General features: G+C 45.9%; 3 protein-coding genes across 4 annotated transcripts in view; 1 reads left to right on the top strand and 2 right to left on the bottom strand.

The window, feature by feature from the left end:
• Positions 1 to 365: 365 nt before the first annotated feature.
• gtf2a2 (general transcription factor IIA, 2) lies at positions 366 to 2,441 on the top strand. Its single transcript, XM_080491796.1, has 4 exons — positions 366 to 511; positions 1,039 to 1,143; positions 1,362 to 1,519; positions 2,090 to 2,441. Coding segments are annotated over exons 1-4 (336 nt in total). The 5' UTR covers positions 366 to 439; the 3' UTR covers positions 2,091 to 2,441.
• Positions 2,311 to 8,032, bottom strand: LOC308127031 (zinc finger protein 395-like). 2 transcript variants are annotated; one of them, XM_080491776.1, is made up of 9 exons: positions 7,907 to 8,032; positions 5,119 to 5,260; positions 4,934 to 5,043; positions 4,565 to 4,767; positions 4,253 to 4,353; positions 3,892 to 4,117; positions 3,617 to 3,700; positions 3,462 to 3,532; positions 2,311 to 3,374 (listed from the first exon to the last, which is right to left on the bottom strand). In XM_080491776.1, exons 2-9 carry the CDS (start codon positions 5,256 to 5,258, stop codon positions 3,263 to 3,265), a joined length of 1,047 nt encoding a protein of 348 aa, XP_080347902.1. In that variant the 5' UTR covers positions 5,259 to 5,260; positions 7,907 to 8,032; the 3' UTR covers positions 2,311 to 3,262. The 2 variants fall into 2 exon arrangements, with proteins under 2 accessions (XP_080347902.1, XP_080347903.1); XM_080491777.1 differs by having other exon boundaries at positions 2,458 to 3,374; positions 3,892 to 3,956.
• A 6,144-nt stretch (positions 8,033 to 14,176) lies between these two features.
• LOC308125406 (uncharacterized protein) overlaps positions 14,177 to 16,217 on the bottom strand; it is a 3,784-nt gene continuing 1,743 nt past the window's right edge. Inside the window, exons 2-6 of the mRNA XM_080489112.1 lie at positions 15,559 to 15,619; positions 15,425 to 15,485; positions 15,196 to 15,273; positions 14,602 to 14,676; positions 14,177 to 14,518 (exon numbers count right to left, since the gene is read on the bottom strand). Coding sequence (XP_080345238.1) covers positions 14,361 to 14,518; positions 14,602 to 14,676; positions 15,196 to 15,273; positions 15,425 to 15,485; positions 15,559 to 15,619 — 433 coding nt within the window. The 3' untranslated portion in view covers positions 14,177 to 14,360. The remainder of the gene's footprint in view (positions 14,519 to 14,601; positions 14,677 to 15,195; positions 15,274 to 15,424; positions 15,486 to 15,558; positions 15,620 to 16,217) is intronic.

The raw sequence follows: 16,217 nt of genomic DNA on the forward strand, positions 1-16,217 counted from the left end.
AAAAAAAAAAATAGGTGCAACGCACTGCTGCACATGAGATGTTACAAATAAGATTGCAATGCGTTGAACCTATGTATTTAAAATATTTTCTGCAGATTATTTCCTTTAAAAAAAGTTTGTTGTGTTGGGAAAAAGATTGCATTTTTATCACTAATAGGGTTTTAAATCGTTAACCGCATTCATTAGAACCAGCCAATACGACGCAGAGAAGGGCGGGTCCTATGGCTCTCGGCCAATAGAACGGAGCGGAGGGCGGGTACTGTGGCTCTAGGCCAATAGAACGGAGGGGAGGGCGGGTCCCGTGGCTCTCGACCAATAGAACTTATTGGAGGGCGGCTTCTGTGAGCTCCACGCTCTGATTGGCTGTGGAGGGACGCGGCAGTTAGCCGGTTAGCCTCGTTAGCGCTCCGTGTCTCGGTGCTCCAGCAGACGCTTCATCATGGCCTACCAGCTGTACCGGAACACCACGCTGGGAAACAGCCTGCAGGAGAGTCTGGACGAGCTCATACAGGTGAGGCTGAGGCCGGTGGACACACTGAGCCCCGGGGGACTCAAGGCTCGGTCCCCGGAGCCGGAGTTAGCTCAATGCTAACGGAACCAGCGCTGTTAGCTGTTAGCTGCTAACTGCTCGCTGCGGTGGAGCTCCGAGTCCTGGTCTTGTTTCTGGACTGTGGAGCTCCGGGTCCTGGTCTTGTTTCTGGACTGTGGAGCTCCGGGTCCTGGTCTTGGTTCTGGACTGTGGAGCTCCGAGTCCTGGTCTTGTTTCTGGACTGTAGAGCTCCGAGTCCTGGTCTTGTTTCTGGACTGTGGAGCTCCGAGTCCTGGTCTTGTTTCTGGACTGTGGAGCTCTGGGTCCTGGTCTTGTTTCTGGACTGTATGTAAGTCTCTGATGAAGTTTGATCCAATGAAGGTTTTTAGACTCTGATGGTTTAAAGTCATTCTGTGGTTGAAGATAGATGGAGGATGGATAGATAGATGAATGATGTCTGACTGGACAGTGGACGTGAGGCGATCATGTGGTCATGTGACTGTGTCCAGACGCAGCAGATCACCCCCCAGCTCGCCCTCCAGGTCCTCCTCCAGTTTGACAAGGCCATCAACACGGCGCTCGCCAACCGCGTCCGGAACAGAGTCAACTTTAGGGTGAGTCCACCACAGCCGGCCCCTTCCCCTCACAACTGACCTCTGACCTCTTCACCTCACCTCTCACCTCACCTCTTCCCCCCACCTCTCACCTCACCTCTTCGCCTCACCTCTTCCCTCCACCTCACCTCTTCCCCCCACCTCTCACCTCACCTCACCTCTTCCCCCCACCTCTCATCTCACCTCTTCCCTCCACCTCACCCCTCTGTGCTCTGTAGGGGTCCCTCAACACGTACCGCTTCTGCGACAACGTGTGGACGTTCGTGCTGAACGACGTGGAGTTCAGGGAGGTGACGGACCTGGTGAAGGTGGACAAAGTGAAGATCGTCGCCTGCGACGGGAAGAGCGAGTCCACCCAGAACAAGCCTGACAAGTGGTCCGTACACACACACACACACACACACACACACACACACACACACACACACACACACACACACACACACACACACACACACACACACACCTGGTCGTCCATATCCTTTTAGTGTGGAACCCAGAATCAACTAGAGCTACACTCGGTAGAGTGCAGATCTTCGCCAACACATTTTTTTGCGTAACCGATTTACCATCACTAGCATGTTAGCCGTTAGCTCATACCGATGCTAACTAGCTCCCAGATAAACCGCTGCCCACAACGAAGGGGATCGACTTCCTGTCACATTAAGTTCAGCCAGTCACTTAACTTCCTGTTTGAAAAGTCAAAGTGGCGCTGCAGAGTGCTGCCTGCCGACTGCGGTGGATCCATGATCCCATCAATTAAAATAAAATAAAATTTAACTAAGTGTGGATGCCACCTTCCCGTGGGCTCACCACCTGCAGGAAGTGTGGATGTTTCTGCACAGCCGGAATTTTTACGTTAAAATATTTGTTTTGTGACAAACAGTAACACGTCATTCTTCATGTGTTGTAGTGACCTTCTTCTTTTTCTTCTCCTCTTCCTCAGACTGCAGAGCTGCAGATGTTCAGCTTCCTGTTTCAGATGGATCTGAACTGTACATATAATTTATTACTGCAGAATCATTAGTGTGTGTGTGTGTGTGTGTGTGTGTGTGTGTGTGTGTGTGTGTGTGTGTGTGTGTGTGTGTGTGTGTGTGTGTGTGTGTGTGTGTTTCTTGAAACATTTTTTATGTCAGTTTTCAGATTTTTCTTCAGTTTGCTGTTTTTCAATCATCTGTAATAAAACTTTATTTAATAAAAAAAAAAAAAAATTATAATTTGGGTGAAATTGACTGTCGTGCTGCAACTCCTATAGATCGTCACAGAATTTCATTGTTTCCTGTACATTCACAATAAAAGCATCTAATCTCAGCTATAAATCCACTTCCTGGATGAAAAAGCAAAAGTTCACTTTATTTGTACAAAAGACAAACGGCTGGAAACGATAAAAATCAGTGAACAATTTGATCTTTAACATAAAACTAATATGTCCGGTCAGTTTCCCTCCATGGGGGGTCGTGACGTGATTCCTTTGTTCTGAAACAAACTGCATGCAAACTCGTCTTGCTTACTAAAGTTCAGGCTGATCTTGAGCCAAGTGCTTCCTGCAAAGCCAAGAAAAAGAAATAGATGAAGACATGTTTGATGCGAATGTCGAGAAGTTCACTGAACATGGCCAGGATTCTCAGGCGGAGGAGAAGAGCCAGAATCCCATCTTCTGTATGTGCTGGAGCTACTTCCTGAGAAGTGGTGTGACCTGGTCAGCTGATCTCCTCCTGTCCCATCGCCTCCATGCTTCTTATTTGTTGACCGCGTGTTCACACCGCCACAAAATCAGCTCCATGGTCGCGGATTTGAGAAGGTTAGAGACGCAACATTCAAAAAACGATGTCACATTGGTACGCATCTTTGTTTCCAGCCACGATGAGGCCTGGAGCCGATCTTCAAACATCTGAACGTGTCTTCAAAAGCAGATCTGATCTGATCCGAGCAGCAAAACATTGGAGTCACATGACTGTTCATGTTTTCACATTGCAGTGAAGGCAGACAGGAAGTGAGGACGTGTTTCCTAATAAACAGCTCAGATGTTCCTCCTCTGAGGACCTGAAGGAGAACGTCTCCTGGACGATGAATCTCCTAAAAACAAACTATGCAGGTGTCCGTCACGTCCTCCTCCTCCTCAGTCCAGGAATCGTTGGCAGGCCTTCTTCCAGCGACAGGCGGTGCACCACAGCTCTCGATGTTCGATGCCATAAACTTTGCGACATTTTTTGGCTTCTCCTCGAATCCTCCTGAAACACAGAAACATCCGGAGTGTGACCGGCATCCTCCACCATGGGGTGCTGTGCTGGGACACTGAGCTGCAGTGAGACACTGACCTGCAGGGCGCGCTGTGGTGCTGCAGCCACTGCTCTCCAACACTGACTGAACGCACACGAAATGACAAACCCTGAAAAAGAAGTATCTGTTACTGAAGTTTTTAGGGTTACTTTACTGACAGGTGTTTGAATCTGCTTTTTAAGTCTTATTGTACCTGACGTGTACAGGAAGTGGGCGGGGCCGCGCTGGGGGGCATGGTCGGTGCTGCCAGTGACATCACATGATTGGAAGGCGGAGCCTAAAATAACAAAAACACCAGACATATTTCTCACATTGACTCATTAATTGACACATTTTTAAAAACACCAATATTTAATAAAAATTACTAGAATGAAAGTTAAAAATCAGCTGAAACATCATGACTGAAACATTTACACAAAATTAATCTGACAAATGAATGTTTCAAAAATTAAAACAAGCCCCGCCCACCTGATAGGAGTGTTCTGATTGGACCTGCCAGCAGCTGCCGGTGGATGGGGCGGAGAAACTGAGAGCTGGAGGGGAGGAAGGGGGAGGTGAGGAGGGGAACACGGGGGTGGGGCAAGAAGACACCGGAGTGGGAGGAGTCTGAGGCTGCGGACGCTCCCATTGGCTGATCTCAGTATAATAAAAATCCTCCTCGCTGCGTGAACAGCGCTCGTGTTCGCCTCCGTGACTGAACGTTCAGAACAAAGGTAAAAATAAAGACAGATGTGATGTCATGCTGACAGCGTGTTAATGCCACGCTAACAGGAAGTGATGCGTGCTGGGAAGAGGGCATGTCTTGTAGGACAGTGGAGCAGTGTCTTACCAGAGGTGAGTGGTCCTGATGTGGCGTTTGATTCCCACCGTGGATGTCAGCACCTTCTCACAGCCCGGCCAGAGACACCTGAACGCCACCTTCAGCGAGTTCTGGGGGAGGAAACCATGTCCCATCAACTGCCCCATCAACTGCCCACTGTCCAATCAATTGCCAATCAATTGTCTACTGTCCCATAAACTGCCCCATCAACTGTCCAATCAACTGCCCCATCAACTGTCCACTATCTCATCAACTGCCCCATTGACGGTTCCATCACCTTGTCCCAGTGTGGTCACCATAGTAACTGAAGGACAGACTCACCTTCCGCTTCCGAAGCACCGGCTCGTCAAACAGAACCTGATCTAGCTCCATGTCTAGGCCCTCGTCAGGGGGCGTGGCTGGGCCGCCGTCGGCCTCTGTGATTGGTGGAGACAAGTTAGGGCTCTGGTGGGCGTGTCCTACGCTCCAGTAACCACTGCTGCCACCGTCAGAGAGCTCGCCACCGCCCCTGTCCACCAGAGGACCTGAAAGAAGACATGAGAAACTTGGACTGTGTGTGTGTGTGTGTGTGTGTGTGTGTGTGTGTGTGTGTGTGTGTGTGTGTGTGTGTGTGTGTGTGTGTGTGTGTGTGTGTGTGTGTGTGTGTGTGTGTGTGTGTGTGTGTGGGTTGATTACTTGTTGTTTGTTTACCTGTGGACTCCTGGAGGGCGGGTCTGGGCAGCAGTGGACTGCAGGACAAACTGCTGAGGATCATCGCCGCCATCAGCTCGTCCATGTCCGTCTCCGGATGACTCCGCCCACTGCAGCAACACAGCCGCCGTGTTTACAGGTAAACAAGCCAACATGAAATGACAGATCGACGGGACGGTCCTCACCTCTGGGGGACGTCAATGGAAGAGGAGACAGATCTACTGCAGGAGGAGGAGGGGTCAGGGTCTCCTGCAGCTGGGGGGCAGGTGGAGCTCAGTAGCGCCCCCAGTGGAGAACGTTTGCCTAGACGAGGGTTTGGTAGCATGCCTGAGAAGCAGAAACGTTTGATTGTTTTCTATCTTCACTCTCAGGCCACGTTAACACGACACGTGAAAACGCTAAGCTTTCATCATGTTCCGGGTCCGTTGGCACGACAACGCTGCTCGGAGTCACTGAACACAAGTTTCCACAAACGCCCTGCTTGCTTCTCTCCCTCAACTCTCTTCCTCTCCTAAGCTCCTCCCACCATCCATGCACCAATCAGGGACTTCTAAAGGCCTCTTCATCCTCCCTTTTTGAAGCCATAAGAACTCAGCCAGCTGCTTTTTTGGCAGGACTGTTCATACTCCGATAAGAAGCTGCCGAACTTGCAGGCCACGCCCCCTCACCGCAGGCCACGCCCCCTCACAGCAGCCACACGTCTGTGAAGCGTTGTTTTAACTTTTCAACTGCACAGTTTATTTCTGTCCTCCAGTGTTTTCAGAAATACATTTGGCTGAACTGTTCCAGTAATAAGAGAGAGTTTGTGTCCGAGCCGCCATGTTGGTCTGGTTCTAACTGCAGGAGCTCAGTGATGCGTTCAGGTGCATCACGTAACTCCACCCTCCGACATGTGAAAGAGCTGTGGGGCTCGTACAGTGGAGATGTTACAAACTAAATATGATTAATATATGACTGATAGTCATTAGCGAGCTGGAACACACATGAGCAGCACACGGCAGAGCAGCAGTTTCAGCAGAGCAGCTCCTACACAGTTCAGCCAGGACGGTTGGAACAGCCCAAACTAATCTGTTCAGCCAGAAGGAGGCGGAAGAAGGAAATGAGGTCATTTTGTTCAGCAGAACCGGCACTGCTGAACTCTCTTCTTGTTCTTATGGAGGAGGATTTGACATTTGGATTGGCCTATTTTCCAAGAGATCTGATTGGTCAGGAGGTCGAGCTTTCATACTGGGTGACAGCTGATCCTGAACATAACCTGCTCTGAAGCAGGTTAGAGGTTCAGTAAGTTACCATGGTGATTTACCAGGTAACACGTGAACCGGCGTCACAGTACGGAAAACCAGAGTTTCACCTGAAGTTAACCCAGGACAAAAAAAACAGAGTTAATCCTTAAATTAATCCAGAAGAGAAAACTTCTCGGGGTCTCGAAGGTTAAACAAACTCTATCTTCTGTGAGTCGACTCACTCTGAGATAAAACTCTGAGTTTCCAGTTCCAGAACAGCAGACCTGATTAAGTTCAAACAACCAGAATAGAAACCTTCATCAATGGAGCCCCGATACCACCAGTTGCTATGGTAACAGACCCAAAACCAAGTTCTTTCACAGTAAAGTTCCAGACTAAACCCAGTTCTTTCACAGTAAAGTACCAGATTAAACCAAGTTCTTTCACAGTAAAGTACCACAATATACCTAGTTCTTTCACAGTAAAGTTCCAGACTAAACCCAGTTCTTTCACAGTAAAGTTCTGGACTAAACACAGTTCTTTCACAGTAAAGCGCCAGACTAAACCCAGTTCTTTCACAGTAAAGTTCTGGACTAAACACAGTTCTTTCACAGTAAAGTTCCAGACTATACTCAGTTCTTTCAAAGTAAAGTTCTGGACTAAACCCAGTTCATTCACAGTAAAGTTCCAGATTAAACCAAGTTCTTTCACAGTAAAGTTCCAGACTATACTCAGTTCTTTCACAGTAAAGTTCCAGATTAAACCAAGTTCTTTCACAGTAAAGTTCCAGACTAAACCCAGTTCTTTCACAGTAAAGTGCCAGACTAAACCCAGTTTTTTCACAGTAAAGTTCAAGACTAAACCCAGTTTTTTCACAGTAAAGTTCCAGACTAAACCCAGTTTTTTCACAGTAAAGTTCCAGCGCTGCAGCAGCAGAGGAGAGAGACGGACTGGCAGGAAGTTGCTGCCAGAATCAACACATCAGTTTGAACACTCTCCTCCATTGACTGAACATTTAAGTGAAGAAGGCGGCAGACAGGTAGAAATAATAAATAGTGTAAAATGTGAGTTTGATTGAGGAGCAATCCTACAGGAAGCAGCTAAACATGAAATATTAAAACATCTTTCACAATAAAAAGGCAGATATGCTCTGATTGCGCCTCACATTGATTTTAATTTTGTTTTTTAAATTGATGTAGGATATTAAAATTAAACAATATTCATTCAGTAGCTACTTCAAGTAGTAATTTATACCCCGAACAAGATGTAGTTTGAACTGGTATTTTTACTCTGTACTGATACTCTAATTACTTTAAATACTCGAATTACTTTATTTCCTTTCACTGGAGGATTTAGAATGCCTGCTGGGAAAACTGAATGGAATGGTGAGTCACTGAACACGCAGTGTGTGTGTGTGTGTGTGTGCGTGTGCGTGTGCGTGTGTTTTACAGTAACAGGAGCAGATGGTTAAACTGTTTCTTCATCACTTCAACATTAACTGATTTAATACTTGTGCACACACACACACACACACACACACACACACACACACACACACACACACACACACACACACACACACACACACACACACACACCTCAATGAGGAAAAACAGCTCTGGTCACAAAATGCATCAAAACCTGTCAGAGTGAGCCTGTTTACTCGGTCTGAAACAACAACAACAGAACAACAACAGAACCCAGAGGACAGACGTGCTCGTGCACAGTGAAGACAAACGGACACACTCACCTGCACAGTCCGAGGCTCCAGCAACCACAACAAACAAACAAACAAACAAACCAACAAACAAACAAGAGTAGTGGCAGCAGCCCTGACTAAGTCCAACTGTTCAATGAGTCTGAATGTGAGTGTAGAGCTGCAGGGAGGCAGGGGGATTCTCAACACCCGGACCGGATCACATGGACCAGATCAGACTGGACCACCCAGATCACATGAACTGGATCACCTGGAACCGATCAGACTGGATCAATCTAACCTGATCCGACCGGATCACATGGACTGGATCTCCTGGATCCTTTGAACCAGATCTGACGCACTAGATCAACATGATCAGATAACCAGATCACACCAAGACCAGAATAGATAAGACAACAAGAGAGGGTAGATGATAACTAGTAAATAATAACTAGTTGTAGAGAAGGTAGATCGTAACTAGTAGTAATTCATAACTAGCAGTAGAGAAGGTAGATAGTAACTAGTAGTAGATAATAACTAGAAGTAGATAATAACTAGTAGTAGAGAAGGTAGATAGTAACTAATAGTAGATAACTACTAGTAGAGAAGTTAAATAATAAATAGTAGATAATAACTAGTACTAGAGAAGGTCGATAGTAACTAGAAGTAGATAATAACTGGTAGTAGAGAAGGTCGATAGTAACTAGTAGTCGATAGTAACTAGAAGTAAATAATAACTGGTAGTAGAGAAGGTCGATAGTAACTAGTAGTCGATAGTAACTAGAAGTAGATAATAACTGGCAGTAGAGAAGGTCGATAGTAACTAGTAGTCGATAGTAACTAGAAGTAGATAATAACTGGCAGTAGAGAAGGTCGATAGTAACTAGTAGTCGATAGTAACTAGAAGTAGATAATAACTGGTAGTAGAGAAGGTCGATAGTAACTAGTAGTCGATAGTAACTAGAAGTAGATAATAACTGGCAGTAGAGAAGGTCGATAGTAACTAGTAGTCGATAGTAACTAGAAGTAGATAATAACTGGTAGTAGAGAAGGTCGATAGTAACTAGTAGTCGATAGTAACTAGAAGTAGATAATAACTGGTAGTAGAGAAGGTCGATAGTAACTCTTAGGACAGATGAGTTTTGTTGTTCATCTTATTTCAGTCGATTTGGTGGATTCAGTTATTAGTTGGATGTGAACATTAGGAACACAAACCGGAAGGTGAGCTTGGAGTCCTGCTCCGGGTTTTCCCAGCAGCCCCCGCGGCGGTTCCTCGCTCAGTAGTAAACAAGAAGATCACGTGGTTCGGTGCTTGACGGTGATTGGTGGAGCTCCGCCCGCGGAGGGCTGTTTACTGAGGGCACAGCTCCACATCCCATAATAACCACAAGAAACCTTCCAAGAAGGAGCAAAAATACTCCGATAAAGAGAAGAAAAACACTGAAATAAAGAGTAGAAACATTTAAAAACAGTAGAAATACTCAGATAACGAGTAGAAACACATTACTTTATATAGTTTCATGTCTACCGCCACGAGCAGGTTATTTTTCAATAATTAATGCAAAACGCGTTTCTACAGCCTGAAAACTGAAGTATTGAAGTACTCGAGTACTGCACGGATAGTGCATTCAGTATTGCAGTACTCGAGTACCTCAGTGCTCCGCTGTGTGAGGTGGAGCCGCTCCTTACATAACATGTGAAGCTGCACGTAGCTCGCACACACACGCACGCACGCACGCACACACACGCACACACACACTGCTGCTCGGAGCTCGTGCGCTACGTGCAGATCGAGTTTCGAGGTTTTGTTGAGCTTCAGAGTTTTTTTTAAAAGTCTTTTAACTAAACAAGTTTGGTTCCAACTGAAACGCTCCCAGGATGAGATCGATCAGTACGGATCATTATCCGCTGTCCAGTCATCCTCTGATGAAAGTAGATCGTTTAGAACCTTTTTCCAGGATCCAGTTTGACTCTGTTGTTTCACATTGGAGAAGACTTGTGATGAGAAACCATGGAAAAGTGTTGAATCCTCGAGAAAAGGTATTTTATTACAAATAAAGTGAGAGAAACATCTTTTACAATCATCAATAAAATGCATCCAGCTGAACGTCACTGGAAGACAGACTGAAGAGAGACACTGATGTGAAGGAAACATTCATTCATTTAAACTGATTTCATTCACATTAATATTGTAAATCATTTGTTGGAGGAGGATGTTCGATTCTTCTCAGCTCATTAATCTTTTATTGCTGATGTCAAAGTATTTCAGTCATTGTTGAAACAGTAGAACCATCTAAGAGTATTTATGTTAAATCACTCTGAGCACAAGAGATCATCTTCCTTTTCCTTCTTCTTTTATTCTTTATTCATCTGATCGTTTTCCTTCCTTACACTGTCGTTACAGGAGATGATGTTCACCGGATGTAGTTTGATCGCAAACTGTTATTAATGACATTTTACATTCAAGGAAGAACTAATCACCCATAAAGTAATGCTATTTCCATGACAACAAAAGCAAATGTTTGTCTGAGGATCCGTTTATACGACGACCGTGATTCAAGTAAAAATCCAGTTTATTTTGTTGTTGGATTTTTCTTCGTAGGAGTTTCACATTCACATGACAACGTTACATTAACAACCAGTTGGATTGTTATTACAGTGACTGTCAAAATAAAGCTACTAAGTTGGATTGTTATTACAGTGACTGTCAAAATAAAGCTACTAAGTTGGATTGTTATTACGGTGACTGTCAAAATAAAACCACCAAGTTGGATTGTTATTACTGTGACTGTCAAAATAAAACCACCAAGTTGGATTGTTATTACTGTGACTGTCAAAATAAAACCACCAAGTTGGATTGTTATTACTGTGACTGTCAAAATAAAACCACCAAGTTGGATTGTTATTACAGTGACTGTCAAAATAAAAGTACCAAGTCCTGGACAATATGGACTGGGAGTCATGACACCACGGAGGAAACTTTGTTCTGGTTGACTCTACTGAGCATGTGCGGAGCTAGTTACTACTAACATGGTGACCAGGACCAGGACCAGGACCAGGACCAGGACCAGGACCAGAACTAGGAGCAGAATACTGGACCAAGACTAAGAGCAGAGTTCCAGAAAAGTTTGCTTTCAGCTTTTATCTCAGTGTGCCTGAGCCGAGCCGAGCCGCGCCGCGCCGAGCCGAGCCGCGCCGCGCCGAGCCGAGCCGAGCCGAGCCGAGCCGCGCCGCTGCTAATGCAGCGAAATGGAGACTGAGGATACCCGCACTGACTTCAGACTGGTCTGTCTCTGTGGAAACACATCGTTACCAAAACCCTAGCATTAGACGTCGTGAGACAGGTTAGTTTTATTCTACTGTTGATGTGAAGGTCCAACACTAATCATATTGCAGAAACACAAAAAACACATAAACGGTATCTTGTGACTTGAAACGCTGTCGTGGAAACAGGACCTGAAACACATCCTCACCAGAAGAAAGGAAACACCTGAAGGTCAAAGGTCATCAGTCAGAACAGCAGAGCCCCTTTCCTCGTGAGCCATTAAAATCCATTCTGGCCACACACACTATGAACACGGCACAAAAGTATGTGGTACATCTGCCAGGCCTTTAGGTGGCGCTGCTGTTACTCCGCCATAGAACTGCATTCCATCATCCCGGCTTGCTCGCGATGTAGTACCAAGTGAACCGAGAGGTGGTGTGGTACGGGTCCGTGTACCTTCCGGCCATTCAATTTTCGTTTTGATGTCGGCGAACGTAAAACCGGAAACCGTCCGATTTCCGTTTTTCGATTTGATATTGGGAAACGAAAAATGAGAGACAAGCCGTCTCCCGTTTTTTGTTTTAAAATTGAAAAATGGAAATCGGATCATTTCCGGTTACCGGATATAAGTTTCTTAAACAAAAATTGGGAAATAAAATACGACCGTAATTCTTTATTTCAAGTTTAAAACCCGGAAGTGGAGTCTCTTCTTCTTCTTCTGTTGCTGCTGCTGCTGCTTCACCGTCCAGACTCGTCTGACTGTCCCCTCGGGGACATTCTGGTATAAACTTAATGATTAAAAACTTTTAAAAATTAAAAAATGTCTTTGGACGGTTGCGCCAACGTAATAGTGGACATGGACCTCAACGGCAGGACCATGGAGCTCCACCAGAGCCAGGCTTCTCCACCTACATGGAGCTCCACCAGAGCCAGGCTTCTCCACCTACATGGAGCTCCACCAGAGCCAGGCTTCTCCACCTACATGGAGCTCCACCAGAGCCAGGCTTCTCCACCTACATGGAGCTCCACCAGAGCCAGGCTTCTCCACCTACATGGAGCTCCACCAGAGCTTCTCCACCTACATGGAGCTCCACCAGAGCCAGGCTCCTCCACCTACATGGAGCTCCACCAGAGCCAGGCTTCTCCACCTACATGACGGAGCGTCACCTCCAAGCTGAAGCTGCTTCACCTGCTGAGGTGAGCAGTTGTACCAGATTAATTAATAATATACATTACTTCATTAAAATCACGTCTTTTCATTGATTTGCCTGCAGTCTCACAGCGCCCCCTACTGTCACAAGCAGCACAGATTGTCCTCAGAGCTCAGTCATCACATTCAATGAAACATTTTTCAGGAGAGAAAAATACTAACAAAAACTAAATAATAAACACAAATGTACTGAGATCCAGGAGGGTTACTTTGTAGTTACACTATAATATTTACACATTCTAAAAAACAACTGATACCGTTTAGTATTTTGGTTAATGGTTTGTAATATGAAAATAAACGAAAATCGAATGGCCGGAAAGTACATGGACTGGTACAGCTGTTTGCAAGGAGGTGGTGTAGTACCGCTGTAATCCATGTGGTGGTGTAGTACCTCTGTGATCCATGTGGTGGTGTCATGAGCCATGTGGTGGTGTAGTACCTCTGTGATCCATGTGGTGGTGTAGTACCGCTTTGATCCATGTGGTGGTGTCATGATCCATGTGGTGTGGTAGTATCTCTGTGATCCATGTGGTGGTGTAGTATCTCTGTGATCCATGTGGTGGTGTAGTACCTCTGTGATCCATAGGGTGGTGTAGTACCTCTGTGATCCATGGGTTGGTGTAGTATCTCTGTGATCCATGTGGTGGTGTAGTACCTCTGTGATCCATGTGGTGGTGTAGTACCGCTTTGATCCATGTGGTGGTGTCATGATCCATGTGGTGGTGTAGTATCTCTGTGATCCATGTGGTGGTGTCATGATCCATGTGGTGGTGTAGTACCTCTGTGATCCATGTGGTGGTGTAGTACCTCTGTGATCCATGTGGTGGTGTCATGATCCATGTGGTGGTGTCATGATCCATGTGGTGGTGTAGTACCTCTGTGATCCATGTGGTGGTGTAGTACCTCTGTGATCCATGTGGTGGTGTCATGATCCATGTGGTGGTGTAGTACCTCTGTGATCCATGTGGTGGTGTAGTACCTCTGTGATCCATATGGTGGTGTCATGATCCATGTGGTGGTGTAGTACCTCTGTGATCCATGTGGTGGTGTAGTACCGCTTTGATCCATGTGGTGGTGTCATGATCCATGTGGTGGTGTAGTACCTCTGTGATCCATGTGGTGGTGTAGTACCGCTTTGATCCATGTGGTGGTGTCATGATCCATGTGGTGGTGTAGTACCTCTGTGATCCATGTGGTGGTGTAGTACCGCTTTGATCCATGTGGTGGTGTCATGATCCATGTGGTGGTGTAGTACCTCTGTGATCCATGTGGTGGTGTAGTACCGCTTTGATCCATGTGGTGGTGTCATGATCCATGTGGTGGTGTAGTACCTCTGTGATCCATGTGGTGGTGTAGTACCGCTTTGATCCATGTGGTGGTGTCATGATCCATGTGGTGGTGTAGTACCTCTGTGATCCATGTGGTGGTGTAGTACCGCTTTGATCCATGTGGTGGTGTCATGATCCATGTGGTGGTGTAGTATCTCTGTGATCCATGGGGTGGTGTAGTACTGCTGTGATCCATGGGGTGGTGTAGTACCTCTGTGATCCATGGGTTGGTGTAGTATCTCTGTGATCCATGGGGTGGTGTAGTACTGCTGTGATCCATGGGGTGGTGTAGTACCTCTGTGATCCATGGGTTGGTGTAGTATCTCTGTGATCCATGGGGTGGTGTAGTACTGCTGTGATCCATGGGGTGGTGTAGTACCTCTGTGATCCATGGGTTGGTGTAGTAGCTCTGTGATCCATGGGGTGGTGTAGTACTGCTGTGATCCATGTGGAAGTGTCGGGAGACGCTGTACTGTCTCATCTTACTAATGTTTTAAAACATTTACAGAGTGACAGCAGGTGGACAAACAGCTTTTCATTACTGCCCCCTTAGTGGACAGAAGTGGTATTACACCATGATAAACCTCCTGGCAACACATTGCATGTTTGCCTTTTTTTTTTTTTTTGTTTTCATTTTTCTTTATATCTCAGTCTTTATCCTTTTCTTCATCTATTGTCTTCCATCTCTTTTCTCTCCTCTTTCCATCACTCCTCCGCCTCCACCCTCCTGCTGGGCAGCGGAGGGATTGGCTCCTCCTCAGGTGTGTGACCACGTGAGGTGGGTGGTGTCCTCCTTTTGTCCTGGTCCCGCCCAGCCATGATGTCACTGTGGATGTGGGCGGAGTCAGGAGAAGAAGAAACATCTGTAAAGAGAAAAAGAGAACTTTGGTATTTTTGTTTTTCATCTGTTCTTCTTCTTCTTCTTCTCCTCCCTTCATCAGGGTACCTCGGCTCGGTGGCTCCATCAGGTGGCTCCTCCAGGGAATGAAGGGAACCGGGACGTCCTCCTCAGAACCAGACTCTGAATCACAAATTCAAAAATGTTTTTTTTATTTTATTTAAAGGATTTAAAACAACAGAAACACCAACAATGTAAGATTAAAAGAAAAGATGTTCCTGTTTTGTTTACAAATTAAATTCAAACACCTTTTTACTGACTTGTCATTTAAAGTCAAGAATGGAAACATTCCAGAGAACAAAGAAAACCTAGACCCTCAGAACCACAGAACCACAGAATCTAGAACTTAGAACAGTAAAACCCTTCAACCATAGACCTATAGAATCTAGAACCATAGAACCTAGAGCCATAACATCAGTGACCATACCACCTAGAACCATGGAGCTATAGCACAAAGAATTGTAGAACCCTTGAACCATAGTATTTAGAACCTTAAAACGATAGATAGATAGATAGATAGATAGATAGATAGATAGATAGATAGATAGATAGATAGATAGATAGATAGATAGATAGATAGATAGATAGATAGATAGATAGATAGATAGATAGATCCTGGTTCCTCTCAGATTTCACACTGACCTGTGGTGCTGTGTGTCGCCCCCTGGTGGTTTCTGGTGGCAGAGACTGGAACCTGTTTCTCTTCATCACGACAGAATTCTGAGAACATAGGAGTCTTCAGATGAGCGTATGTGTGTGTGTGTGTGTGTGTGTGTGTGTGTGTGTGTGTGTGTGTGTGTGTGTGTGTGTGTGTGTGTGTGTGTGTGTGTGTGTGTGTGTGTGTGTGTGTGTGTGTGTGTGTGCACCTCACCCCTCTCGTCCTGCTGGATCTGGCTGATCATGGGGTTTTCTCTGGCTTCCTCCAGCTTCACCTGAGAGCAGACAGGACAGGTGAAGGCCACGCCCCCTCAGTGAGGTGTTCACTGATCGTCTGGCGTCTCTTACCACACTGATGAGAGTCGACGGGTTCTTCTCCGCTCCGGAGTCCTTCAGCTCAAATGACCTTCTGCACGTCAACCACAGGAAGCGCTGAGTCAACTCTATGAGTTACTGAGTACCACTTTACCAGGGTTGGGGAGTAACGGACTACATGTAACGGACTACATGTAACGGACTACATGTAACGGACTACATGTAACGGCGTTACGTAATTAGGATACAAAAAAATGTAACTGTAATCCGTTACAGCACATAAGAAAATGTGTAATCTCGTTCCAGGTATATTAGATAAAAGCTGGGATAACTTAGCACTTAGCATTGCGACACTTCCCGACACTTTCAGGCAGACTGCAACGACAAACCCACGCCTGAAGCGACGCGTTGCCATGGATACGGCCTCAGCTGCTCTGGTCATGGCTGCTCACGGGGAAAGAAACTGACATCATTGTGTTTGAAGTGAGAGAAGACTCTTCACCTCTCTGGACTGTGAGAATTCTGCCTCCGTCTCACCTGAAGAAACATCTACAGGTAGGAAACAACCTGACACACACCTGGACTCTGTCAACTAGTTTTATTAACTCGCTAACCTGTCAGTAACCTGCCAGTACCATTACTAGTGTGGATGGTAGTAAACCATTCTCAGTTGGGGCTAAACGCACCATAAC

This window comes from Lipophrys pholis, assembly GCF_963383615.2.
Source record: "Lipophrys pholis genome assembly, chromosome: 2".
Classification (NCBI taxonomy): domain Eukaryota; kingdom Metazoa; phylum Chordata; class Actinopteri; order Blenniiformes; family Blenniidae; genus Lipophrys; species Lipophrys pholis.